The 27,423-nt window shown below is 42.3% G+C and overlaps 1 protein-coding gene across 2 annotated transcripts in view; it reads right to left on the reverse strand.

Moving 5' to 3' along the window:
- Positions 1 to 27,423, reverse strand: part of rims2a (regulating synaptic membrane exocytosis 2a) — a 126,432-nt gene that overhangs the window by 55,805 nt on the left and 43,204 nt on the right. Inside the window, exons 4-7 of one of the 2 annotated variants that reach the window (XM_076150536.1) lie at positions 9,217 to 9,767; positions 8,818 to 9,096; positions 2,278 to 2,489; positions 891 to 1,010 (exon numbers count right to left, since the gene is read on the reverse strand). In XM_076150536.1, the coding sequence (XP_076006651.1) occupies positions 891 to 1,010; positions 2,278 to 2,489; positions 8,818 to 9,096; positions 9,217 to 9,767 (1,162 nt within the window). Of the gene's footprint in view, positions 1 to 890; positions 1,011 to 2,277; positions 2,490 to 8,817; positions 9,768 to 27,423 lie in introns of both variants that reach the window. The other variant, XM_076150535.1, reaches the window with a different exon arrangement.

A 27,423-nucleotide genomic window follows, 5' to 3' on the forward strand; every position in this document is an offset into this window, starting at 1 on the left:
CTGGCTAGATTGCAGAGTTGGTTTGGCTGCTGCTGAGCGGACAGAAATGTACAGACACAAACATGCCATTTCAGGAGGCTCATTCAATCAGTAATGATTTTTCTCCATCTTGCTGCTCTCTGTTCTCTCTCCTGATCCCCTCCTCCACCCCCTACCCCCCCAACACTGTTTGGACGTGGACAGTTTGGACTGTTCAGCTCTTTTCTTCCTCTTCTCCTTTTTGCTTTTCCTTTTTTTTTTACTAGTGTGCACCACGTACAGATTGGCTGCATATATCCAGCACTGTAAAGGGAAGCAAAATCAAAACATGTACCAGCACAACAAATCTCTTGCATTAGAAATTCTAATGTAGTAATTAAATTACACACACTGACAAAAGACTTTGATATGATGGGGAAAGAACATGAGAAGAAGAAGATGTGGGGAGAACTAAAGGGCTAAATAGCACTGATAGCCTTAGTAAGACATAAACTGTATATTCACACAGAACACATTATACTTTAACCCTCAGTTTAAAGCAACGCTGATGGGTGCTGAGCTAATATTCTTTGTTTCCACATATTGAAGTTCATTAAAATGTGAGTAAGTGCTCAACAGTATCATTAATTATCATCACTATTAAAAACTGCATATTAATAGTCATGGCGAAAAAATTAAGCTTGTAATGAATATAAATATTGGGTAACAATCATGTAATCAATATTAGTTAAGGGAAAAATCAGTTAGTCACAAAATCATACGAGTGACAGTGATAGTCACTTGTACCCATAAAAATCCAATGGCCTCCCTTACATTTCAGGGAATAAGGGATGAAATATAACACATTACTTTAAAGTGGAATCCTTGTTCACCACCAGAATGTAAAGTATGAGAAAGTATCATCAACCTACCTTCAGACCAAGCAGAGCTCCTGAGTCTCGAGGCACACTTCCATCCTTCATACGCTTGTTAAGCAAAATGCGCCCTATTAGGCGATCCCCATCTTTGGATGGCTGCCACGTCACCGGGTGCTACAAGGTCAGAGCAACAACACACCTTTTGTTTAACAACTCATCCACTTGAATTTCATCACTTCAGACCATAGCAGACAAGTGTCTACAGTGACAGGGGTGAAGGGGAATTCACTCAGGGCAGAAAGCTCACACAAACTCGATTGACTTATCAATGTTGGTTGTTTTGCCATTTAGATGTGGTGTGTCATCACTTAAAATGTAGATGATAGGGCTGTAACAATTCACCTGAATAAGAGCATTGATTCAATCTACTCAAAAGATGACTTGAAAATAGTCTTCCTAGTTATCATCTTGATTTGCTGAGCTTGTGTGAACCTGCCAGTATGAGGGTGGAGTAGGTGTCATGCAGCAGCCCATGCAAAGTAAAACAAGCAGCCCCAACACTCCTCCTCCTCAAACCAGCTCTTCAAACTGCAGGAAGACTGGAGTCTGGCTCCAGTGCTTCGCCGCACACAAACATACGCCCACGTGAGGTTGCGGGGGGGAAGCAGACAGCAAAAAAAAAAAGTTCATATATGATAAAGTCAAGTGAGGTAGAAGATGAGGTGATAGTTTTAAGGAAGATCAAAAAAAGAATAAAAAGGGACAGAAAAGGAATAAAGCCACAAAACACAAACAGAGTGAAATCAAAGATGCGGCAGTGGAAGGGAAAAAAGAAAAACAAAAGTTACATTTGTTTTTTTGGTGCAAGACATCCAATCTTCCCTGTTTTGTGTGCTTACAGTCATTTGGGTTTTGGTACAGAAGTGAGTGGAAAGTTGGGCAGGGGACGGGGTCTGTCTACACTGGGTGCTGTGGGGAAGGGCAGCAGAGTGAGAGGATCGGGCCTGAGTGAAGGTGTTCCTACCGCACTAAACATGACCGCTGCAGAGCAAGAACACAAAATACCAAGGATAACGAGCATGCAACTAGGAGAGACCCACATTCCTGTGTGCCATGACAAACATAGGGGTTGTGTGTGTCGGTGCCCTTCTTTTATAACCACTGTATGATGTGTACTTTCTGTCTGGGGAGCAAAACAGCAAGAACAGTAGCAAGCAAAGAAGTGGCCCCAAAGTACTTTTAAGGCTACACCAAGCAAGGTGAGGCCAAAAGTAATCGAAAACAAAAGGAAAATCGAGAAATTAATTTATACAACGTCAAATAAAATCCAGAAAACAAACATCTCACCTATTTACACTTAGTGACAGAGAGCAAACAAAGACTGGATGGGTAGGTCATAAAGAATAATAATAATAAAATGCAAGCTAGATTGTCTCAGTACCTTCTCACTATGGCTATGCTCCTCGTTTAGGGTAGTGCTACTGCACGTATCAACTCCCGAGTCTTTAACCTGCGGTTCACACCATGCCAAGTCCTCTTCAAATGAATGTCCCCCAAAGCGCACCATTTTCTTTTGCCTCTCAGATAAGGTGTGTGTCGGCTCAGACATAAATGCCTGCTCAATAGTTTTTCTTTTTCCCCTTTGACTGTCCCCTACAGGTGTGGGATAAAAAACAGAAAGAAAAACAGAAAAACAACATGCAAAGGTGTAAATAAAACAAAGGAAACATGAAATGACAAAAGACTCTGGGAGAAGGGGACGGGGGGAGGAGAGAGAGAGAGACAGAGAAGGAGAGACAGAGAGAGGGGAGGGGGTTCAAAGGGCAGCGGGGGGGTTATGGCAGGGCTCCACATGTCTCACCAAAGACATTGGGGAGGCCTCGCTGCTATGCCAAGATGCATGGTCCCACCAATGGCCATCCAAATCTCCTGTAAGGTTGGGGGAAGGGCACGTATACACAAGAGAGGACAGCGAGAGGGACCAGTGAGGACACCACAAAGCCAGGACATACAAACACAAACCACCCGGACAACCAGACGCACATATACTGTATGATACACACCACAATACGAGACATCCCAAGATTCATACACGCACACATACTGGCTCACACATGCAGTACAAAACTCAAACATCCATCATCATCAGTCAGCATCATCATCCATCAGCGATCTAAGAGCCCTGTAAAGAAAGAAAGAAGCAGCTCAGGTACACAGACTTCTCACTTTTGACCATTCACTCTCTGCACGGCCATTTGTTTTCTGTGTGAAGCAGTAATCGCAGCCGTCACACTGACTTACTGCATATGCTCAACAAGAATCTTGCCCCTAACATTATTAAACGTATAGCATTTTGCTGTCACCTTTGCTTTGTATAATTAACTTAGATGACTGCAGTTGGTTTACGCTGCATGCCGCTAAATGAAATTACAACACAAACCAGGAAGATGGCCTCATTCTTCTGGCACAGTTTCACACATTTCATTCACTCATTTACTCCTAATCCTTTTTCCACAATACAGACGTCTTAACTTTCAGAAAACACCAATTCATTGAATATTTATTGCTGTTTGTTCCATGTAGCATAGTGTTTCTATATCCTGATTCAGAGGTTCGAGAGTTTATTGTATTCATTCGGAAAAAGGGCAGCAACGTTCCATCTGTCACCCATCTCTCCAAAGAACAAGCATTTGCTTCAAACTATGTGAGCATCCTGTTATCTAATCCAAGTCAGATCTGCAAGAGGAAGGAGGGTAGATCTCTAATGTGTTTAACTGAGGTTTCAGATTGCAGTGCCACAAAGCCTTAACTGACCTCAATCTAAAGTGCACCAGGGAGAGCTTTTAAAGATGAAGTCCTGATTGCAGCTTCTGCCGTTGTGTCGCTGGGCAAAGACTTGAGAAATATACATGTGGGGGGAAATGCCAATAATGACACAAGATGGGTGTTGGATTCTAGTCTTGTTTAAATTTGTCATTTTCTTGTCATTTCTCTCACTCTTAAGTGCAAACAAAAATCCAAACAAAGGAGCTGAGAGGGATTAATAACACTCCACTAAGAGGAGTGATGGAAACCTTTGAGCAGTACTCCCTGTCTCACAAAGCATCATAAGAAAAAACAAAAACGAGAGGGATCAAATAACTCATGAGACAAATATCAGCCGTCTGTGAATGTTTGATCTTGAGAAAAGCAAAGTCTGCAGCGCTAACACTGTCATCCTTCAGGATTTACCCTGTTTCCCATGTGAATCCACAAAGCAGAGAGTGATTCTAATGTGACTATGAGACTTTAACATGCAAGCTAATTGAAGATAATGTTGAATGTGAAGGAAGATGCTAGGATTCATGATGTCGAGTGGTATAAAGGCCATGGAAAGGGGGAAATCCTACAAATCTTCTTAAAAGTTGTTTTCTTATACTGGCAAGTAAATTAGTAGGTGATGTCATTGGATAGTGGTCTTCCTCCAGCAGATTGGTGTACTTGGACAATGAATGTATGCAGCTATAGTGAGCCATGGCCGCCGGCCCAGGTAAGGTCATCCCAAACGCTGCCTTTGTGCATTCCTTTGACCACATGCATCACATTTCCCACACTTCACTTCCCCTGCAAAGAACTGTAAACCGTAATGGACGGGACGGGGCTCCTTCAAGCACTCATATCCTGGCTGAGGATTCAATCACAAGGAAATACGGGAACTATGATGGAAAGGTATAAAAATAGATTGCAAAAGCTGTCGCATATGTCACATATGGAGGTGATCTATTTTCAATCTGAACCCTACAGCAATGTACGGGTGTATAGTACATAAACACTGAATAATTACAGAAAACATTGAATTGTCTCAATGTTATTGTCTTTTGATAGCAGTTTAACATTTTCAGAAGTTTTTCTAACATAATTTTAAAGTATCTAAATTTCTTCTAAATCTTTTTTTAACGTGATTTTTGAATTTCACGTTGCCATTCTTTGATGTACTGATGTGTAGCATTTCCACACTTGTAATATTCATCACAGTTTCAGAGTTGTGACCAAGTTACAAGGAAAAAATCCTCCTTTCCTCTCTGCCTTTATCAGTACCAATCCATTAGTATAAGAGCGTACTAAACCCACTTACTGTACACAGTTATGCACTGTTATAAAACATTATGGATGTCCCCAGATGGGCTTTGCCCTCTGTGGCCCTCTGTAACCAACAGATGACAACAGTGATTACCCTCTTTGCCTCCCAGCTGCAACTGTGTCAGCAGCATTAACACCAAAGAACAGTTCAGTGTGGCAGACACTCTCCATTGAAAAAGTCAAAAGCCTAATCTGGCCACAATTGTTTAAAAAGCTTAAAGACTGCATTCTTGATCAAGTAGAAAAGGGGCATACAATAGATAAATCGCCTCATTTTGATATAGAGAAAGGTTTATGTTTCCTAGTCGTCCCCCTCAACACACACACACACACACACATACACTACTAACCCCTTCCCTAGCCAACTGAAATGTCAAAACGAATCGTAGCGCTTGCCAGTGTAGAAGCGTGCAGCCTCTCCCCTTTCTTTCTCTGAGCTTTATTAACAGTGGCACACCACAATTGGGCACTGATCCCCAGTGAGGCACTGTGTGGTTTTTCAGGGAGTAGGAAACTCATCACGGCCATAAATTGTGAGCGTCAGCAGTCTGTGCCCAGCCCTGCCGTTTCGCCCTGGCTCCGAGGCCCCGCAAAGTGCTGATTCAGGGCGAAGGCAGAGCGCAGGCAGTGGCGGAGTTCACCACCAGCAGGCTTTCCATCACTTTGACAACTCAATAAAAACCAGTGTAAACTATTAATTGGATCATTAATTATTGATGCTGTTTTTACTACAATTCAAAGGGCGAGAGCAGAAAGGAGGCAGGGGTGAAAAAGTGTGTATGTTTTAATATAGTAACCCTGCTTGGAAGGTGACACGGTATTGTGTTAAAACACTGGTGCACACAGATATAAGAAGAATGAGGACATATATTCTATGAAAAGAACATATTTTGGGATAATGATCCAAAAATAGTGTGTGTTTTAGCATTAAGCATGAATACTATGTTATTGTATCTTTTAGTGAGGCTGGTTAAATTAGATTTCTAACATTAATAACATAAAAGATACAGCTCAAGCATAACAAACTCACTGAGGTGCAGAAACACACCCCAAAAGTCTTTAATGAGGACGTAATCTCTACACAATGTCCACCACTGTTAGCTAGTCAGCCTCTCTTTTTCTGTCTGTTCGGCACTATTATGAGACTGCATGTCCGGGAAATCAATAAAGGAAAAAAAGAGTGAGCACACCATCTCACTAAATCAGTGTCCAGCGCTCACAGGTACCAGCCGCGCCGACATGCTTTGCTCAGATGCTCTAGCTCATTCTTGCCTTTTAATGTTGCTGTTGAGGGTAAATGCGTTTGCTTACTCTGCATGTTGCAGTGCATGTAGGGAGTTTCCTTCCTACCGTGATTTGTTTTTTAAAGACTGAGGAGTGGGATCAAATAGAGCTATTCAAACAGATACATTGATATCTACTGTACCTATATATCTGTTAAAGGGGACATATACATTTACATGTTCTTACAAGAATTTAATGGTCTTTTAAAAAAAACAAGGTTGTGGTTTATGTGCTTCACATTGATCCACTTCCATTTCTACTCAGATTCTCGGTTCTAGTGGTCCAGCTGCATCAGGCATGAGCTGGGAGCATCCACAGAAAGATGGACACTGGCAAAATCACTTGATCACTTCATGCTTTGTGGATGTGCCTACCCACTTAACCATGTGTGTTGTAATGGACTAATTTAATAGTTCATGCATTTCTATAGGTGTGTTTCAATAGCTATGCCCCCTTTAATATATTTATAGTGCAGATCTGTATTCTCTAATATGTTTTATTGATGATATCAATATACCCTATAATCTCACATTGGAATCTCATCACCCTCTGCTGGCGGTTACATAATTAAGTATACATTGACTGCAAACAAGGACACTCCAGTCTAACATAAATAGTTCAGTGTGATTTTCTGAATCATTCACTCCTTGCATTAACCACATCGGTGCAGCACCAATTATGTCATAAATTAATGGAACTGCTACTTATACCTCAGTAAATGCCAAAGATAGCAACACATGATCAGCTGCGAGACGATGCTCTCTGACCAGTTATGCAAAGCTGTCTACCTACTTATTCATGCCACCAGTTCAACTTCCCCCTTTGCTCACCAACTAACCTGCAGGGGAGGCAGACAGACACAGATAGAAACGACAGGATTTCTGATCTGGGCGGAACTGCCCACTTTTCTTCCTATTTTTTTAACTTCCAACCTGGAAACCTGGAAACTCCCACATCAATAATGTAGTGCCGGTGCTGTGCTGTCTCCGTTGCTGAGGAGGACAGTTACATAACAGAGGAGACAAAGTGAATTCATCATTTATCCTTTAGATTAATCATTGCAAGCATGTGGCAGGCGCTACTGTGCTTTCTCACTTGGTATCTTTTTATGTCTCCCCTTTTCTACTGGCGCTTCTTTTACCATCGCAAAGGTAAAGGCCGCTATAATTACAAGTTTGACAACAAGATCAATTTGTAATTATAAAAACTGTCGACCAGGTGAAGCAGTCAAGCAGTCAAGGAGCCACCGGCATAAAGAAGGACTTTTGATCTTGATTCTATGTGAAGTGGCATTTAATTCACGAATGTCTCTATCTGCCTTGCGTGCGAGTATGTGTTGTGTATGTGTATTTATACTGGACAAACATGCTTAAGTCTCCAAGTAGATGTCAGTAGCTGGAAAAAAGCTATGCCATGCTTTTACTTCTGCATTTCTTTTGGGGGGTAAATACAATGGCTGTACTGGATCTAAATGTGAGTTTTTGTGAAAAGTCTTAAAGCTCCTTGGCAGCATGGAGACCCGTTTGGAGGAGCAGAGAGCTGAAATGCAGAACGGATGATGAACCTTGGGACTGGAGGTGTAAATTTGAGTGAAATTTAGCCTTTTCCTTATGCAATGCAAATGAGCCTGCACACAAAAGACACTGAAGGTACTTCCTAAATCATTTGGCGTCCCCAGGTAATGCTACTACAGTACTTGAGTACAGTATGAATAGTAGAAGTGGTATTGCCAGAGCTTGGCAGATTTTGTGAATGGAATCCGTAAAACCAAGCCAAGGTCCATTTTTCTATTCACCCCCCACCCCTGTTCTGTCACCGCCATCGAACTGAACTACAATCCTATCAAACAAATGTTGGTCTGGGAGGAAAATTAGGCAGGACTGTCAGAGATCCTTTGTCTTAAACTTAAACAGACATAAAAAAGTAACGGCTCAGTCCGAAGGTGGCCTGCAGAAAGATCTATCCCGGACAGTAAGCAGGACAAAAAAATCATTTTGTTCTGATGGTTAATGCTGTTCATTAGAACAGACAGATCCTGTGAAACAATCCTGCCAATGTGCGCCAAAGGATGACACCGTATAGAACAATCCAGAACAGTGGTAGAATTCATCAAAAACCAACAAACCACTAGAACACACACAGCCACACAGTGAAACACACACACACACACACACACGGGCTCATGAGTGCATAAGCCTCCTCCTCCTCAAAAGGCACCGCAGCTGTTAAGAGTAGAGTCACAGACACATACAGAGCAACACATCACAGCTCACACACATACACAGGACAGGGGATACACGGACTGTAGACTGAAGAATTTAAGGTTATTTCTGAATAATCATCAGCACAATGCATCAATAAATACATAAGTCAGCATCAATAATTACATGAAATGTGTTTCTACTAGCAAAAACTTTTAGACAGTATTACTAGAATATTGCATGGCAAAGCATTTGAGGATGTTTGTATAATATAGTAACATAAAGTAAAGCTATGTAGCTATGAAGCAATGTATACAATGTCAAAGCAGTAGAAAGAGTGTAAAATGAGTGAGGGCGGTAGTGTCTGCAGCTCCTACCTTTCTCACTGACTGACTCACTCTCTATCTCCACGTCCTCACAGCTGGTGTACTCAGGCGTCGTGGCCAGCTCCTCCTCCGAACTGCTCAGGGACACCTGCCGCATCTTCCCTCCCTTTTTGGTTTTGTGGGGCTTGGGGGGTGGCGGACGAATTGACTCTGACTGGTCCGAGCTGAGTGAGTCATTCCTCAACATGGTCTCCATCTTCTCCCTCTTGGTCCTACGGACAGCTGAACTGGGGTCCAAATGATGTTGCTGTCTTCTCATAGGATCCCCCCCTACACCTATGTCTCCTCTCCGCAGGTCCCCAGATCGATCACCCAGTACAGGGCTGCGGTGAGGCGTCGGGGGGCTGTGGTTGGAGGTTCTGTGGCCTCCGAGACCAGGACCCATGGGACCAGGGGAGGAACGATCAACAGAATAGGATCGCTGTCCCACCATGGGCGGCCGGCGCTCGGTGAGATGCTGACGGGACAGTCGGATAGGGCCCGGTTCGTCCTGCTCCGTGTAGGCCAGAGAGACGTCACTATGACGCCGCTCATGCCTCATGCGACCCACTTCTGCATGCATTCTCATCTGCTCCTCATAGGGCTGCGGCTTAACGGGATACCGCGCAAGGTTGGGGTCACTGCGATAGCGCGCCTGAAACTCCTCCTGCCGCTGCCGCTGGAGGTCATACTCACTGGGTGGTCCATCTAGATCTTGGTCCAGCGGGTATTCCTGGGAGTGCCAGCGTCCAGGGCCTCGTCGATCCCGGTAGCCCATCCGTGCTGCGTCCACGTCTGGGTACATATGTGGGCCCCGCGGAGCCCGCCGGGGGTCCCCATCCCCATAGTCAGACGGTGATCTGGGCATGCCGCCGTTCCCCGGGGCATACTGTGAGTGGTCACCCCCCTCCCTTTGGTCGTATTTTTGGTTTGGATCCCTGGATGCAGATGGGCTTCGTTTCCTGAAAGAGAGTGGAAGCAAAAGTTAGGATTGAATGATTGGTCCACTGTCCAATGTTCACAGTATTAGAACCAAACATACACAGTTAAAATTCTGTTGGATCAACTTTGTGGGGTCTTCAAATGGACAACATATGGTGCTATAGACAAGCTTTCATATTCATATTCCTATCTACCTCTCAATGTCATTCCTCTCTGCAGTGTGTACACCTAATACCAAAAACTCTCCGCTATAAAATACACCACAGGATTATTAACTCAAAGGCCAAAATGGATTGATTCATTCACTCATATTGCTGAGGATGTAGATCTGTAATCACATCCTTTACAACACAGAGGTAGACAATATCACAGCCACACACACATTATTCATTTTATCTGATACTTGGCCTCTCTTTAAGACTTTAAGCCACACTAAATTAGCCACTACACTCTCAAAAACAAAGATACAGGAGAGGCACATCATGGGCCCCTTTTGAGTTTGTTTGGTCCACAATAAAGGTATTGTATATATAGTTTTAGTTGAAATGTAGAGCAGTAGAGGTACAATCACTGAGGTCAGATAAGGTTGCAAGCCGATGTTACAGAGACAGGGTTCAACAACTGTGTTTCTGTCAACACTCGTCCACCACTCAAGAGTGGAGGATGACAGCATGGTGAGAAACAACAAATCTGACAAGAACCCAACTCTTACCACATCAGACTCAGATTCAGACTCAGTATCAGATTCAGACATCATTTCTAAGATACACATCGGGTTTGGGTTGAGTACAGAGATTTCACATCCATAGATACATCCATTCATCCTTACATGTGACAGAATGGAGGCGAGTAGTGTACGGGAACGTCTCGACTAAGGCCTGCATATATAAGCAGAGTCAAAAGGAAAATCCAGCCGATGGAAATCATTTACCATAGAGTGCAAAAGGTGAAAAACCTGTCCAAGTCTGATGCTAAACAAACAAGCAATTCAACGCAACAACACACCAAATATTGATTTGGTTTATAGATTATGATGAAACAAACACTGTAATGAGATTGATGACTTTTCTAGAAGTGCAGTCGGTTCAGATTCAAAACTTTCTGCTATGTGTTCAGGCCAGGTCGAAATTCAATCAGGCTCAGATTCAAAACATTATGGTTCCTGTCAGATGGAGTTGGACCCTTGGATCTGGGTCGGGTTCAAAACTTCAGGCCAGATTCAAGCTATAGTACCAAACAACCTGCGAGAGGGGATTCCAATGGATTGGTATGGTGTACAGCTGTAACTCAAAACTAAAAAGATTGAATAGATTATAATTCTAAAAGGATTAACCTTGCAAAAATGTTTGCAAATGTAGAAAAATGTCCTTTAACAGCCGAATCTGCCTGTTACAGTTTCATCCAGTATGAATACCTTGATTCGTCCTTTCTAAAATCCCTAACTATCCTCATTAGCAGATGAACGGATGTGCTTCTGAGTGTGGTTCCACCCAGGAGCCCCTGTATTTCTAATATAGCTTTATCTTCCTCTGAACATCAGAAAGGAAACCAGCCACAGACCAGATGAACAGCTTAGAAGATGCCATCTGTGCATTTATGCATTTATTCCTTTGTTCTAAATCAATTATTCATAAGCAATTTCCCTTACATTTCTCCTACTTTTCCACCAAAATAATAATGACATTTTGGTGAGGAAAAGGGCTCTGTGAAGCATCCCTTTAATTTTTTACATGACAACTTTCTATAAATTTTAAAGGGCTCCATTAATCACTGCTGCCAGCTCAGTGGTCAGCATAAGGGCTCCCCACATGTGATTGGCTGACTCACTGAACTGTAGACAGGATTCGGTCCCTGCCTACTGGATCCGAAGCAACGAGGTGAGTCTGTACTGTATATCCAACACTTGGAAAGAATGTACAGTATAAGAATGATGAAAGCACGTCTGGAAAAGGGGGCTTTCTGTGCTCTCTGTGTTCAGTTTCTTTGTATAACACTGAATATTTAATCTCTCTAAAGTAAAGTGCCGCAGCCCTTGGGAGGGACAGAATGATGTATGAGCACTGTGTATAGTTCATGAACTACTGTACAGTTAAAATATGGGGTGCTAGAGAGGGGCAGGAGCTCAGCAATAATACAGCAGAAAATGTGTACTCCAGTACTAATACATTAGTTTGATGTTATTAAGATTTATTTAAATCCAATATTTACTACAAAATCAAATCTAGATTATGGTAATAATTTTACAGTTAAGATGGTATTATTATTTCTCTGTTTGCATTTGATTAAACTCTTCTGTCTCATTTCATCTCTAGTTCTCCTCCTCTGGGAAGCCTCTTCTATCCTTGATTCTCGGAGCAAAAATAAGGGAACTGGATCTTACTTAAAGACCGGATCAATTTCCAGGTCATGCAATACATCTAGTGTATGAACTAAGAGCTTTAGAAACCAGCCTTGCTATCACATTGGTGTTTCCTGTGGAGAAAAACGCTGACACACAGGAATAGAACTGCAAAATTAACTGAATTAAATCTTTGAATTAATGGAAATCTTAATATGGCCATGTGAGATTATAAAATGATATGAAGATGCAATATAAAATACACAAATATATGGTAAAAATGGCAACTGTGAATGTCAATATTTTACGATTTTCTGTCAAATTCAGTTTACATTGAATCCCATTTAAGTCCCTGCCTCTCAGCATCATTGTCAACTGGGTTCTCACAGGTCAGAAAATCTCACAGTCAAATAATATAAACTATAAATACAAAACACAAAAAACATGAATAAACACTAGTAATAGTGATAGATATGTGAAACATGTGCAGAATAAACATTACTACAAATGTTAAGCCTGTTGCTGCAAGGCCTGCTGGGAGATTTCTCTGACTACCTACTTCCAGGATGCTACAATAAATTAACAACAGTGTTTGACTGTAAAATTACCATCAAATTATGTCAATAGAATATACATTTATGTAAAAAATAAAATATAAAATATAAATCTTATATAAATAAAAATCTTAGTTATCATACACTGTATCCCATTCAATGTACAATATTAATGAATATAGAATATTAAATGCCATGTTTTACTGACAAATCAACAGAAACACTGTAATTAAATTACCATGGTCTGAGAAATGTACGTCAACTTTAGTTTCTACAAAATAAATGAATCTATTATAATAGCAGAGTTGTACTAGATCGGCACCTTACAATATATCTCAAACCAAAAGAAATGAATTGTACTGTTCATTTGAATGTTATACTTTGTTTGATGTTTTACTGTGCTTAACAGTGAAAACTTCAGTAATCTCACAGTATTACTGATAAATACTGTTACACCATATTTTTACCTTAAATTTAACAGGATGGATACTGCAACTGAACAAAGAGAAAGCCACACCCACAGAAACAAGGACATCATCAACATAATATCCAATGTAAAAGTCGTCACAGCAAAAAGATTAGAAAAATTAGCTTGATTCTAAACACATTCTTACCTACACCAAACACCTAAAGACGACGGCCATTCTCTGATGCAGTCGTCTTACAAGTGACCTGACCTCTACACCTCCTATCACCTTGGCATCTGAACGCAGCCTCGCCAGTGATTCAGTGAAGACTGAAGACACATGTGAGGGCGTTGCATTATTCATGCCGTGCTCCTGGACACTAACTGAGCAGCACTTCATTCACAAATCCAAAGTGAAGCGGCAGCAGAAATTATATGCTGTAGTAGGGGACAGGCTCCGTGACTGGAATTTAATAAAAAAGAGGATGTGACGAGAACTGCAAATATCTCAGCGCAGTCGCATGAGGGGTGTGTTGTGTGCTTGTGTGCTTGTGTGCTTGTGTATGGGTGCACATGTTCCTATGTGGGTGTATGTGTGCTGTACAGGCTACATAAGAAATGCTTCAGTCAGTGCTCTCAGCGTGTCCTCAGGGCTCTTGGCTAATACCCCCTCTGGGAGGCTGTCATGAAATTCTATACCCTAAACAAACTCACATAGAAACACATTACATGCACATAGTGCCTACAACAGACATTAACAAGCTAGCCCTTGACACGCTCTTACTCATCTTGACAGACATATCACATTACCTGCACCTATTTAGCCTTGTAGCAGCTCCAGGACACAAGCTAGTGACCATGCTTTACTCTATGGTCGTTTGCATCATGATGCTAACGTTGTCAGCACTAAACCAGCCTTTAGCCAGTTCAACAGAATAGTGGTGCAGCACTAAATTTTGCACTGTACATTATTCCCTCATTGCTCCAGCTGCTACTGATACAGTAATAGCCTCTCTGCAGATAACTCTGAGCTCTCTGCAGCTCTGCCATCACACACACTGCCGATCTTGGATTTGCTCTCCATCCTCAGTGGCACAGACAGAGATACTCATTGTGTGTATGTGTGTGTTGTGTGCATTCGTGTGTGGATAAGAAGAAGCATAATAAAATAAGGCAGTGAAGCGGTCAGTAACTGTGTCCTACAGTTAAAGATACAGCCTGTCTGAGTGGTGCATTCAGGCGCACTTGTCAAACTAGCACGAACTGGCAGGATGAGATACTGTAGCACAGCGTCGTGATGTTTGTGATGCTGCAAAGAATTCAGGTTACTGCAACCACTGAGTCACGAGCTGCACAGTGACGTACTCCCTCCATCACATCCCATCACAAAGGTACAGCACAGAGCTGTCTCCTGCTGGGTGAGATGGGTACAATGTGATGTCACCACAGAAATGAACACTGAACTGCGGTACAAGCGAACATGGTCTGCAGCAGATCGACCAGCAGTGAATCATCCTAACAGGCAGACAATAGAGAGCGATATGTTACCTGACTGCACACTACAAGGTGGAGATGAAGGCTCAGGCTTACTGTGTTATTCTGTAGATATCCTGTTCTATAACAATGTATAAACTGTACAGAGATTTAACTCATGGTGAGGCAGGGCTCTTTTTTTTCAGTGAGGAGAATTATTTTGCCTGATATCCAGAGTAATCTAGCATTCAAAGCATCTATTCTCTCCATTAAAGCATTCATTTAGACAGAAAGGGGCAGGTCCAACAGCGGGGAAAACATGCTTGCTCACTGCAATTCAGAAAAGATGTGAGATGACCTGTTAACATGCCTGTTAACAGTATAATAACACTGCCTTATCCTAAATGAAAGGACTGTCTCATGTATCAGATCACTGGCAGAAATGATGGGATTACACCATGGATCCAAAAGATAAAGAAGCTTGACCCTGACGGATTAGATGTGACCTGACTTGCTCAACATGACATGTCAACCAATCTAATGAAACTGTCCTTCCCTTCTTTATCAGATGTGTGCCTATTCTGATCAGAAACATCCACAGCTAGATTCCACTTCCCACCATGCAAATGGACCAGGCTCTGTCACTCACTGTGACTGTTCATTTAATACTCCTAATTCAGAAGCGTGGGATGAAAGGCTCGAGATCCACAACAAGGCCTCTGTCACAACTGGTTTGATGATGTCATGATTAAAAAAGAAAAGTTAAGAGCTGAGACGTACACAGGCAGACAATCTGACATGCAAAGATCTTTGATTGATTTATAGCAGGAATACCTTTTGAGAGAACCAAAAGCTTTTCCTTTCTCTTTCAACAAACAGGATACATTGTTTCATTCTTGATCTGCGCGATAATGGCTAAAGTGATAACCATTCTGCTGAATATTGATATTATGATTATCATAGATATTTGTTCATATTTAGTAAGAAAGATTTAGTCAAATTGAAATTGAAATTATAGTCAAATAATAAAAGTACAAGTAATGCCAGCACAGCATGTAATCTATAGGAATGATTTATCCCTACAATGTAAATGCAGCAGCATTACACTTGCAGGGTGCTTGCTTAGTAAAAAATGCTTTTGCCTGCAGCCATAACTGTGTTTAGAAAGCAAGGAGAAGCCAATCACTGCAACTGGTGAGGCGCTTTACAGCGGACCAGAGGAAGCACTCTTAACGCAAAGTGTATATACAGCATATATATATATATATATATATATATATATATATATATATACAGTATATATATGTAGTGAATAAAACAATGTAGCCCTCTGTCTCATAACCATTTGTCCAGAGGTTATGCTGATGTTCCATTTAAAACCAAGGAAATGCCACAAGCAGAAAGATCAATAATTGAAAGTCAATGAGAAAGCTTTCAGTGAGTGATGTACCCTTCAGAGACATCACCGGCTTTATGCTCTCAGCTGCATGTGTAGACACCTCAAACGTGCACAGAAACATGTACATGCTGACACACACTTACTCACTCTCTCACCACAATAGCCACTTTCAGAATCTCATAGCCTGGAGCTTTAACCTCTTTGTGATGCTGTAAGAAATGAAATGTCATGATGAAGAAGCTGCTGCTCTCTGATGGTGCTCTGACAATTATCCCTGAGGCAAAGAAAACTATTTAAAAAACTGCATGGGTGTACAGAACTAAATGTTGTTGCTGCTACCGTTCAAGGTAATTGTAGTACATACAGTAATTGCTAAATATTATGCACGCCTGTCCTGTAATGTTTTCAATATGTATACACCACTAGTTAAACATTGTAAACACTCAGGATGATCACGCATGCTACATATGGCAGTCAGAACTATGAGATAAAGTCCAGAAGATAACCATCACATCCTAGGAAGCAGTTTATCTCTTCCCCACAAATACAAAGCTAACCAATCAAATCCAAACGACATAGTACGAATGCTCCTCTCACCTTCACAAATGAAAAATTGCCTTGTCTAATTTCTCATTAATTTCTCATATGGTTAAAGATGATCTACAAGGAACTGCATCAAATGTAGTCCTGCAGCAGTGTTCTTCAAACTGCGTGACAGAAGCTGTGGCTGCCCTGCCTCTCCTGCTGCTGAAGAAACATGTTAAATAAGAGAGCCAAAAGCAATCAAGGTGAAAATGCAAGGCTGCCCCCGTGGGGTTTGTGCCACCTCCACTTTGCGGATAATGGAGAGAAGTCAAATGAGAACAAATGAGTGGTGCTGTGTTGCAGAGCTCTCCTCTTAGAGGGAATCTGGCCCACTAATGGCAACAATACATCCTAGAACAGTCTCTATTGAAATGAGATAACTAGGAAGAAAGCAAGAGCAGAAGAAAAACAAGCTGAATGAGCATGTCTCAACCGAGAGCAATCAGAGAAGAAGCGATGGGAGGAAGACGAAAACGCCTCAAATGGTCTGTTTAGAGATGGAGCACCACTCTGCCTTTCAAGACTGACTGAGCTGACACACTGTGTAGTTGGAATACCACTGGAAATAAAATGAACATATCAAAGAAAACCCTCTTTCCTTTCACCCAGAACAATCAAACAAAACAAAACACAAACTTTATCACTTTGCTGCAAAGGTTTCAGAATTTTGGGTTTACCACATCATATCATGTTTATCATTGGTACGGACAGGGCGAGAGATCTCTGGTGCATCATGTCTGTGCCTCACAAAACCTGACAAAGGCTTCTAGTCCGGTTCTGCAACATGGTAAGTAGACTGTAGCGTTTTCAGAGGCCTGGTGTCACAAGTCTACTCTGTCCATTGGTGTCTGCATGTAGGAACACCTCCTGTATCTGAGTGGTCTCTCCCCCTGCCACTTTCTTTTCACTCTTCTGCCTCTACACTCACCTCTCTCCAGTCTTTGCCTTGTCCCTTTCTTGAATTTGACACTCAAGTTGCTCAATGTTGCCTGTTTGTGAGGGCCATAACTCTATGTATCCCATAGCAGACGGAGATAGCACTGACTGTCATAATGACACTCCACATCATCAGTGATTACATAACAAGGATCTGAATTAAGAAACCTTAAGAAACCTTTCTGATCAAGCAAATTACAGTCAAGCTGTTTTCTCCTGACTGAGTGACATTTATTTTGACTGGGAGCTTTAGAAGTTAAACTAGTTTGCTCAAAAACGTGCCAGCCAGCTTCACAAATCAATATGGTTACAAGAAAGTCTCTTAAATGCTGTTCAGATGCTCTTCCAAAACAAAAGCCTGCAACTAATGCTGCACATACTCAAGGATATTACTTTGCAGTCCAAAACATATAACACACAGTTACAACATTGGCCAGTTGCAATAGTCCACACACACACACACACACACAGTCTGATGCCCGACAGTGCGGGTTGATTCACAGCGACACTTGGCAGCCACACCCTCACTTCCGTCTCTCTGCTCTGTGGAAAATTTTGTGCGAGGCGAGTGGACAGAAAGTGTAGCACCACATTCATCACCGCAGCTGACACTGTGTGCAGATCTGCGAGTCTATTCACTAACTCTACCATCTGTGAGAAGACTAACCAGTGCCTTGTGTGTTCACGCTGTGTTTATACTGTCAACTATGGGTAATACATCCTCTGCACTGCACCGTCTCCTTTTTAAGAAGCGGCACTGCAAGCTCTCTATGTAGGCCAGGCCCCAACAGAATATGGCATTAAGATTAGCTACAAGTCAGGACTCGTGCTGCTGCTTGCTTTCCCACCTCCCCACAGAGAAAGGTGGGGACCAAAGCATGTGTGTTTTGGGGGTCTTTTTCTTTCATACTGTGAGGACCACCAATAGAAAAATATACACATTACAGCTGGAATTTAATAAACCAAACATCCCTGTGAAGCACAGAAGCAGAAGCAGTTCAGTAGAGCAATTTTGGAGCAGCATAGGACTCCTGTCTGTAATTATGCTTATTGACTTCAGAGCTCTTATACAGAGAACTGTTGCAGGGAGGAGGAGGATCCTCTGGAGGGCCCGTGAGAAATCAACACCACAGCCATGGTGGGTAATTACCATTTTTACTGACTATTCGAACCTGTGAAATGATACACCGGAATGGTGCTCATCTGTGACCAGACCTTACCACCACATCACCACATTAAGGACTGCATGCTGCCGACAGCCAGTGTGATGACATCTGGGCAACGGACGCGGGTTTGCACAGAAAATCCCCATACTTCTACTGGGTCTCTAATAAAGGAGATGATTGGCTCATTGCTCACGGCGTGGCATAGCATGACAGTTTCATAAATGACTGGAAAAGTTGGAATATTGCAAGACGTTTCCAGAATTTTCTACAGTCATTGGGAAGGCACATTCCCAGCTTGGCTTAAATACATAAACTATTCACCATAAGATGCTTCCAGGAGGGTGATTTTCATCTATAATCACATGGTGCTTCTCATTCAGTCATCTTGAATATTTGCCCTTTTTCTTTCCTCCACCATTGAATACAGTCCTCCTTTTCAAAAATACACATAGGTTTAGTCAGTAGTTGCTGAAGAGCAATGAAGTGAATTTAGGTCATGGAAATAGTAGGAATGATTCTCTCTTAGTCTTATTATCACCTCTTACCTATATGGTAAGAGGTTTATTGTAGTTTGATGTGGTATTCCTTAAAATTAACTAAATAAAAGATACTATTTTGAGAGTACTTTCTGTATCTGAGCATCATCCCCTTATACAGTCATCCACACAAACACACATATTTCCAGTGTTACGTTGCCATATTACCGTAACAGCAGCCACACAGAAACACATTATGAAGAGACTTAAAGAGCTTAACATGAAGGGATCTCCACAGAGACCCTCCATTCCTGCCTACTGCTGTTCTGCAGTATGTTGACTGCTCCGTGCTTGTCAGCCATTGTTCATTTTCACAAAGCGCTCCGTGTAGAGAACACATAGAGATTTAGCAAGCTATTCATAACCCAGAAAATTCTATTGTAACCGGAAGACTGGGCTGCATTTCTGCAATGGAAAAAAATGTATTTCCTGAACCGTGCTCTCCCCATCCTGTTCTCACTGTGACCCATGCAATCTAGCATGCACACACACACACACACACACACACACACACACACACACACACACACACACACACACACACACAAACACACACACACACACACACACACAATATACTCCACAAATGTATTTCCTCTCGAATCTGCTAAGTATGCAATTTTTATTACAGTGAGTAAGCTGCATTTGAAATCAAAGGTAGTGAGGCTCTATGGATGTCTGGCTACATAGGGGAGGGAATGAAAAAAATCTGCGGGGTGAGACAGAGGATGCTTTAATAATCTCTGCTGCCCAAAATAACATCCCAGGGGCCGGACACAGCAATGACCCTCTTGGGGAACCAGTGGCAGGCCATGCTAGACTGGGCTCCTTGGTTTGGCCGTCTACTTTCCCCACATATGCTTCCCCCCTTGGAGTCTCTCTCTCTCTCTCTCTCTGTCACTCTCTGTCTCTCCTTTGCTCCCGACAACTCTAGAGTCTATTATTGTCAACAGATAAGACTGCCGCAGCACGGCACAACGCAGCAAACAGCCAAGCACCTCCCACTTCCAAATATGCCTGGAGAAGAAGTGGGGCGCAGGGATCCTCGGATAGAGGGACAGACAAGCAGCAGGAGCAGTGATCTAGCGAGTGGGGACAAAGCAGGGAGGGGTCCGTTCACAGGTCAGCAATGTTTCTTTGGTTACTGCCCAATCATCGCTGACAAATTGTGATGAGGTCCAGGCTAAATATCTCCTTATGCTGGGTTCAAGGTTGGGGCCTCCATTGTCCCATGTGACACACCCTCATGCCTTTGCCCGTGGTGTTCTGCATCGTGCTGACAAATGGAGGGCGAAAATGAACCTGTCGCCTGGTATTACCAAAGCCAATCTGGACTCACTTGACATTCTTAAATTTCATCTAATCCTGTGTGCACTCACAGCATTCGCTTCACACAGTATTCCTAAAATGATTCACATACACAGTAAATGCAAATGCCAAAGTCAGTCACCTGCTTTTAACACAACTGCACACACACACACACCCACACAGACACACAGCAGGTATGTCACATTACAGAACTAGTTGCCCTACAGCAAGACACACTTAACCCTTGTCAGTCCTGTGAATCTGTGGCAGACAACTAGCCCTACTATACTGTATACACACTGACATATACACCGCTATTTATAGTGTCAGCAAAATCCATGCATTCCCATAGGATTTCCACTTGGCTATTAAGTAAACACTGTAAAGAAGCTACCACGTTTCCCATATACAGTATGTATGAGCAATCACTCCACGCAGCACGCTACACGGCAAAAACAGCCTTTACTTAGCAACACATTAATGCACAGCGAGAGGCTCCCTAAATAAATAATAAAGTTGCTTTATTTACCATGTCCACGTAAGAGGACACGCTGGAAATAACTGAAAAGAATTCAACCAGCTCGACTGACTACAAGTGTCAAATCCAGAGGTTAGCGGTGAAGAACTCTGATACTACTCGAGTAAGCAAGGGGTTTTCCAGGACGCAAGGATCTGGTGAGTCAGAGAAAAGCCTCATTCCAAGTACTGCAGACGAACTTCCCACACAGTTTTACACCCGCCTCGTTTTGGTTGGAGTAAAGATATTATGTGTTATTCCATGAAGAAAGTGGTAGCATGGCAGAACCGGACAACTGTACTAGCAGAGATCAGAGCCCTGAGGTTTTTCAAGTCACGAAGGGGAAGCACAAGCACTCACTTCACTTATCCACAGGGAACAGAAGCCATATATCCAGTACAGCCAAGTTACCCCAGTGTGGCTGCACTAGAGTAACTTTGTGGGCATCATCAAATTGGGTTGTGAAGTACTGCACATAAAGCATCAATCACTGATCGTCCAGCTTAACAATCTCTACACACAAACATGCACTGACTGCAAGGTAAACAACAATAATGGAAACATCACCGCAACAGTCCAATGTTCAATTCATCCATCCACCCATCCTCTAGTTGACCATTTGACAGACTCTAGACTGTCTAGATAAATACTGGTGGACATTGGCGATTGCTTTCACGAGCAACATTACATGATCTCATTTTATTCATGTTGTAATATTTCAGATACCCAAATGTTAATTAATAACCTGTACTTCCTCCCATCATTTCCATGTCTCTTTCATTTCCTTTCCCCAAGTCTCGCTTGAGGTGAATTCAAACGTTTTGGCTGCTACAAGGCTCGCCTGAAGGCAGACAGGAAGCTGTGCATAATGGGAATAGTATATTGCCTCCTCAACTCTTTTTGCACTTTCCTGCCGCCACCACACACACACAAAAAAAAAAATCAAAGAAACATTGTGCAGTAATGCTAAGCACAAGGGATGAGGAATTTGAGAGCACTGACAAGGAAATGTATTTTGGAAAATAATTGGATCAGGAACTTAAAGATTCCAATTACTATATTCAAACTTTAATCCACATCAAGATGTCACAAAAACATTTTGATGTTCAATTACCATTTTAATGATTTCAGGTTTAGTGCTACAATACCTCATCCCCAGAGAAATTATACTAATAACAGATCCAGAAAGAAGTTTCACAACTGTCAGTTAGAGGAAAATGTATTTAAGCGAAGATAATGAGCTGTCCACATTAAATCTGTGTGTTGCAAAAGCCAAAGAGAAAATTTACTTCACAATAGCCACCACCATGCAAAGAAACTGCTTAATTCTATTTTCCTCAAGTGTGGTTCACAGCGTTTACCAACACTAAATAAATCGAAGCTTTCTGACAAAGCTTCATCTCTCTTCATCTGATGAAAAAGCCACTCACACTCTGTCCCTGCCCTCAGCAGAAAGACCTTTTCTCACGCGTTCAATGGCATTGACAAGCCACCGTCTCAATCAATGAACCCATGGTCAGACCTTTGCCGAGCCAGCTCCAGACCAAAGGGCTGTGTGAGTTAATTGTAATTGCATAGGACAGTGTCTCTACCACATGCCCCGGGCCAGAAGGCTGAACTGCTGAGAGGGGCCCCAGTCTGCGAAAATGTTTCATCTACAACAGCATTTCACTTTAACCAGAGATAAAGAGCATCAAGAACCTCAAGCTATTTCAGTTTTTAGAAGCTCTTCTACCCATAAATTCACAGTGCTGCACGTCATAGTAGTACAGCAGAGGGTCATAGGGTAACACGGACAAACAACAATCAACAAGCAATTTCAGGTAATTGTATTGCAAAAATTCTAAACGAATTTGAGAATTTCCAATATCTAAACATTCATGTAATTTAGCACTTCAGTTGAATTAAGATAACAACAAGATCAACAAAATCTTTGCCAAAATTTCAAACAGCCTGCATAATATATTTCCAGTATAGACAAAAAAAGAACAGGAAAGATGAATAATATAACATTCAGTAAGAGGCAGACTGTTCATGGTCGTCTCACAGAATGTATGGAAAGAGCATGCACCATAACATCAGATCACATCAAGAAGGACGTCCCGGGAAAAAAGAGAAGGAAGCCCGGCCCGTGAAAAGGGAAACAAATCTTCAAAGTCATCTTCTTTCCTCTTCCCAGCCACCCCTGGAGAACAGATCAACTGCTATCCTAAAACCTAATGAACTAGTAAACACTGGGAATTAAATGAATATTACATGGGGTTGCACAAATGCCAGCCAGCAGACTCCAAAAATAATGAAGCAGAAGCAGGAGTTAGACGGTTACAGGGACTTTTTCCTCCCTCTGTTTACTCAGCATCTGCCTGCCTGAGAAGGAGGCTTTTGATCACTCCTCGGCTGGGTTCTCCTCTCTGCTGAGTGGCACGAGAAGCCCAGGGAGGCCGCCAAGCACCGCTAGGGCCGGTTCATTTGCAACACAAATGAACGGAGCTAATTGTACGCGCGCAGGGAGACAGGGGAGCAGCACACAGTGTAATGTTTGCAAAATATGGAAATAATTAATCTCTTTGAGGTTGTAAAATACCATCAGTAATGCAAAAGAGGATTCGAGCACAGGCTGGGGATGAGACAGATGATGATAGCGATGGGCTGCAGAGACACAGATGTTTAAAATAAGTTTCATTATTGCTTTATCACACGGCCTCTTCAAGTGTATTTTTGGTAATTGAATAAATTGAAGCATGAAATAGATTTGGATTTGGGTAGGAGTACTGGTGCGGCAGTCTGTCCTGCATTCACTGAACAATACATGCAGAGGTTGCGCTCTCAGGTCAATGATGTATTTTGCTTGTGAAGAGTGAAAAGCTAAGGGACACCCAGATAAGATATGGTCACCTGCACATGTTCTTCAATCAACCATTCAGAGCTATTAGTATTATTATTTTTAACACTGACTGTAAGTATGAAAGATTTGGTCAGGTGATGTTTTTGAGGCTTCAATTCAATCGCGGAAAAAGGATTCAGGATATGAGGAAGAAGAAGGAATTCAACCTTTTGACTTCACACAGGTCTAACCCTAAAAGCCATTTTCATCAATAAATCTAATCTGATGTAAAAGAGATGAAGCTGTGAAGCTGTGAAGTCATTTTTAGTACAGAGCCCTTGCTTTCACTTAATGACTCCACTGAGAATAGTGTCTGGGCTACATGATGTGTGTACTGCAAACTACGACCAAGACCTTACAGTAAGAATAAAATGTGACTTTAACCCATCTAGAAGCTGTTACAGAGTAAATGGTAACTGACATTGACAAATAGCATCAGACAACATGACATATGGTTGAAAGCAAAGCACAATCCATGCAGCATATGCAGCTTTGCTTCTCTCTCTGCTATTTAAAAACAAGATGGCAGTAGACATCTGTGTCGGTGCAAAAAAAAGAGGCTTTTTAAAAGAGACCTCCTCGGGACTGGGCTTCAAACACATCGCCATATAAGAGCACCCACAAGTCTTTGTCTCATACACATACACAAACACACTCACGTACACACTCTTTTAGTCCATCAGTGAGTGGAGGCAGAATGAAAGATGGAGACAACACAAATTTAAGGACCTGGGGCAGAGTTGGAAGTGGCTTTTAATACTGAACCAAAATGTAGTTTTACTGGGGCTACTCTATGGCAACTGTAGCTCAACCATTAAAGACATGTAAAGTCTCTCTCTCTCGCTTACATACAGAAATGCATGTGTGCACGTGTCTATCCAACCTTTGAGGGAATCAGTCTCACTCTATGAACACGAACAGAGCACAGATGTCAGTGTTCCATGTTGAAAAGTACCATTTGTTGCACTTACTGAACCTTCCTCGTCCTCTTTCACTGCTGTGTTCCAGGCTAAGAAGAACCACCCAGTTGCCACTACACATGCTGTACAGTACATTTCACTCTTTGACATCACGTGTACATCAAGCTTTACTGTGCTGGGCTGGCCTGGAACCGAACAGGAGCAAAAGGCGAATTCACTTCCCAGCAGTGGCCTGGCGGTGGGGACATGCCGCTGCTTATTGGGCTGCAGAAACCCCTCGTTAGCTACCAGTTCTCCCTCTATCCTCTCTCTGATGCTAAGGTGTGATTTGGTGAGACCTGAGAAATACAGAAGAGTTAAGCATACTGATTCTGCGTCTATGTCTCTCACTAGTCACCCACTTTTCCTCTGTGTTGCTATCATTCCAACTGTCCACTTCATCTCCCTCTTGCTCTCTCTTATGCTATCCACTGCTTTGCTTTCCCTCTCCAGTGTGCAATCATAATAACCCCTCTGTTAGAAACCCAGGCAATAAACTAGGGCCTTCCTTCCTCCTGCACACATCTCCCTTGGTGAGGACAAAACCAATAAAGGACCGGCTTAATTACAGCTGCTGAATGCCGCCAACACTGGGGTACAACACCATAGGGCACCAGGGTAGACCAAGCGTGGGCGAGGTGTGATGGGATGTGCGGAGGGGGCTGCAAAACAAATACTGAGAATGGAATCCTACACTTACAACCTCAAGACTACTGTTTAGTACTCGCAGCGCTGATAAAAAAGACGGGGTAGAGCCTAGAGGGCAGAAAAGTTTAGAACCAAACGTTTGGCTGCTTAAATATACAGTGGATAGAGATAAAGAATGTCTAATGCTCTACCCTCCCTTGTCATCTACTTTTGAAGTCCCCTTGAGCAAGGCATTTCAATTCCAATACCTCCAGTGGAACAGCTCAGTCAGCTTGATGTTGGCATCCGCAAAGCACTAATGTGTGACTGAGGGAATAGTAAGAAGGCCATTTTCGGAAACAGAATATGCAGGTAGCCGACTTATGAAGTGTGGGCAACAACTATTGAATGCCTATTATATACCTATACATCAAAATGTGCGTCAAGAACTGGGCAGAGGCGAGGAGATGAAAGTTATGAATTCATGTCCTTGTCTGGTGTTGTTTCTAGGTCTGCAGTCTGTTCCTCCTCTCCTGCTCCTTCCCTCTTATATTCCTCCCCTCCTTTCCCCCAGTTCTGTCACATCAACATGAATCTGGGGCTCCGGGGGTTCAGAGTCCCACAAGCTGCAGCCTTCCACGTCTGCCTCATCCACAGCTCTGTCGCCATGGAGACTGATGCCTGGGTGTTCTTGCCTCCTCCTGGTACTTTAAGTTTTTCTTTGCATGTGTGTGTGTGTGTGTGTGTGTGTGTGTCTCTCCCTCTCCACTGAGCTCCACTCAATTCTAAAATGCATAATTCTTCTGCTCAAACAGGCTGTTTGTAAAATGTGCACGGCAGACTGAACCTAAACATGCAGGATCTGCTGTACATGCAGGTGAAGTTAGTACAATTCTTTAATCTTCAAGAAAACCACTTTACCACTTTACATACCCTGAACATATAATTATACGGCCATATTTGTGCAAAACTAGGAACAAAGACATAAGAGTGTCTTGTGATAGAAGTCCAAGTGTCCACTGGGCCGAATGTAATTGAAACATGTCAATATTTGTGTTATTTAATCTAACATAGGCATATTCCCATTCAAAAGAACATCTGTCAATAATTATATAGGTTATTATAATGGTGACTTCCATAAACATGAACAGTACACCATTTCTTAGCATGATAAACAGATGACAACTGCAAAAATATGTGGAAATCAGTCAATATGTCATCTAGATGCTATACAATGTAGAAAGTTTAGTATACCTAAAACAAATAGAGGCAATTGTTGTCAAATATGTACTTCATTCTTCAATCTCTAAATCCTACACGTACCTTAATCTACACTGCTATCATTCATATCAGCTCATCTGGTAACACAGGCTTTCCCTTCCTCCCCTTTTCCTATTAGGTAAGGCTAACGATAGGTTTAACATACTGGTGGGACACATGATCATTATTGATCAAACGTTATACCTGATCATTATGTGAGAGGACAAGGGAAGACTTGGGTTACGTATGAGACAAAGTAAAATCCTGCAGGATTTCTGTCTCAGATAAATGCTCCGTTTACAACTGACGGTGGTGAAAACAAGCTGGCCTCCTGAATTTGACTGTACAGTGCCACACACTTAAACCATAAAATTCAGAAGTGCACGGCTGTAAATATGCTGTCGCTGCAAGAAGACAGTATATGAGACTATGGGCCGAAGTAAACAGCATAAGGATGACTCACTGCAAGCACACCCAAAGATTGCATGGCCAGTTTGGAATCATTTAATGCCGGCAATATCTGTTTATCAAAAGTGCTGGATTTGAAACACAATGCTGCTTTCAATGCACTCCGCCTAAACAGTGCCGCAGAAAATCAAATGTAGCTTTTCATATCCCGATTATTCTGTATCACACACACACCAAAGGCTCATCTGGGAAAAGACTATAAGATGTGCACCACAAACTCAATAATAGCTCTTCTATCACTTAAATGTACCAGGCCGATA

Source organism: Genypterus blacodes, unplaced genomic scaffold (assembly GCF_046128005.1).
Source record: "Genypterus blacodes isolate CSIRO-AG114 ecotype Tasmania unplaced genomic scaffold, CSIRO-AGI_Gbla_v1 ptg000052l_1, whole genome shotgun sequence".
NCBI lineage: Eukaryota > Metazoa > Chordata > Actinopteri > Ophidiiformes > Ophidiidae > Genypterus > Genypterus blacodes.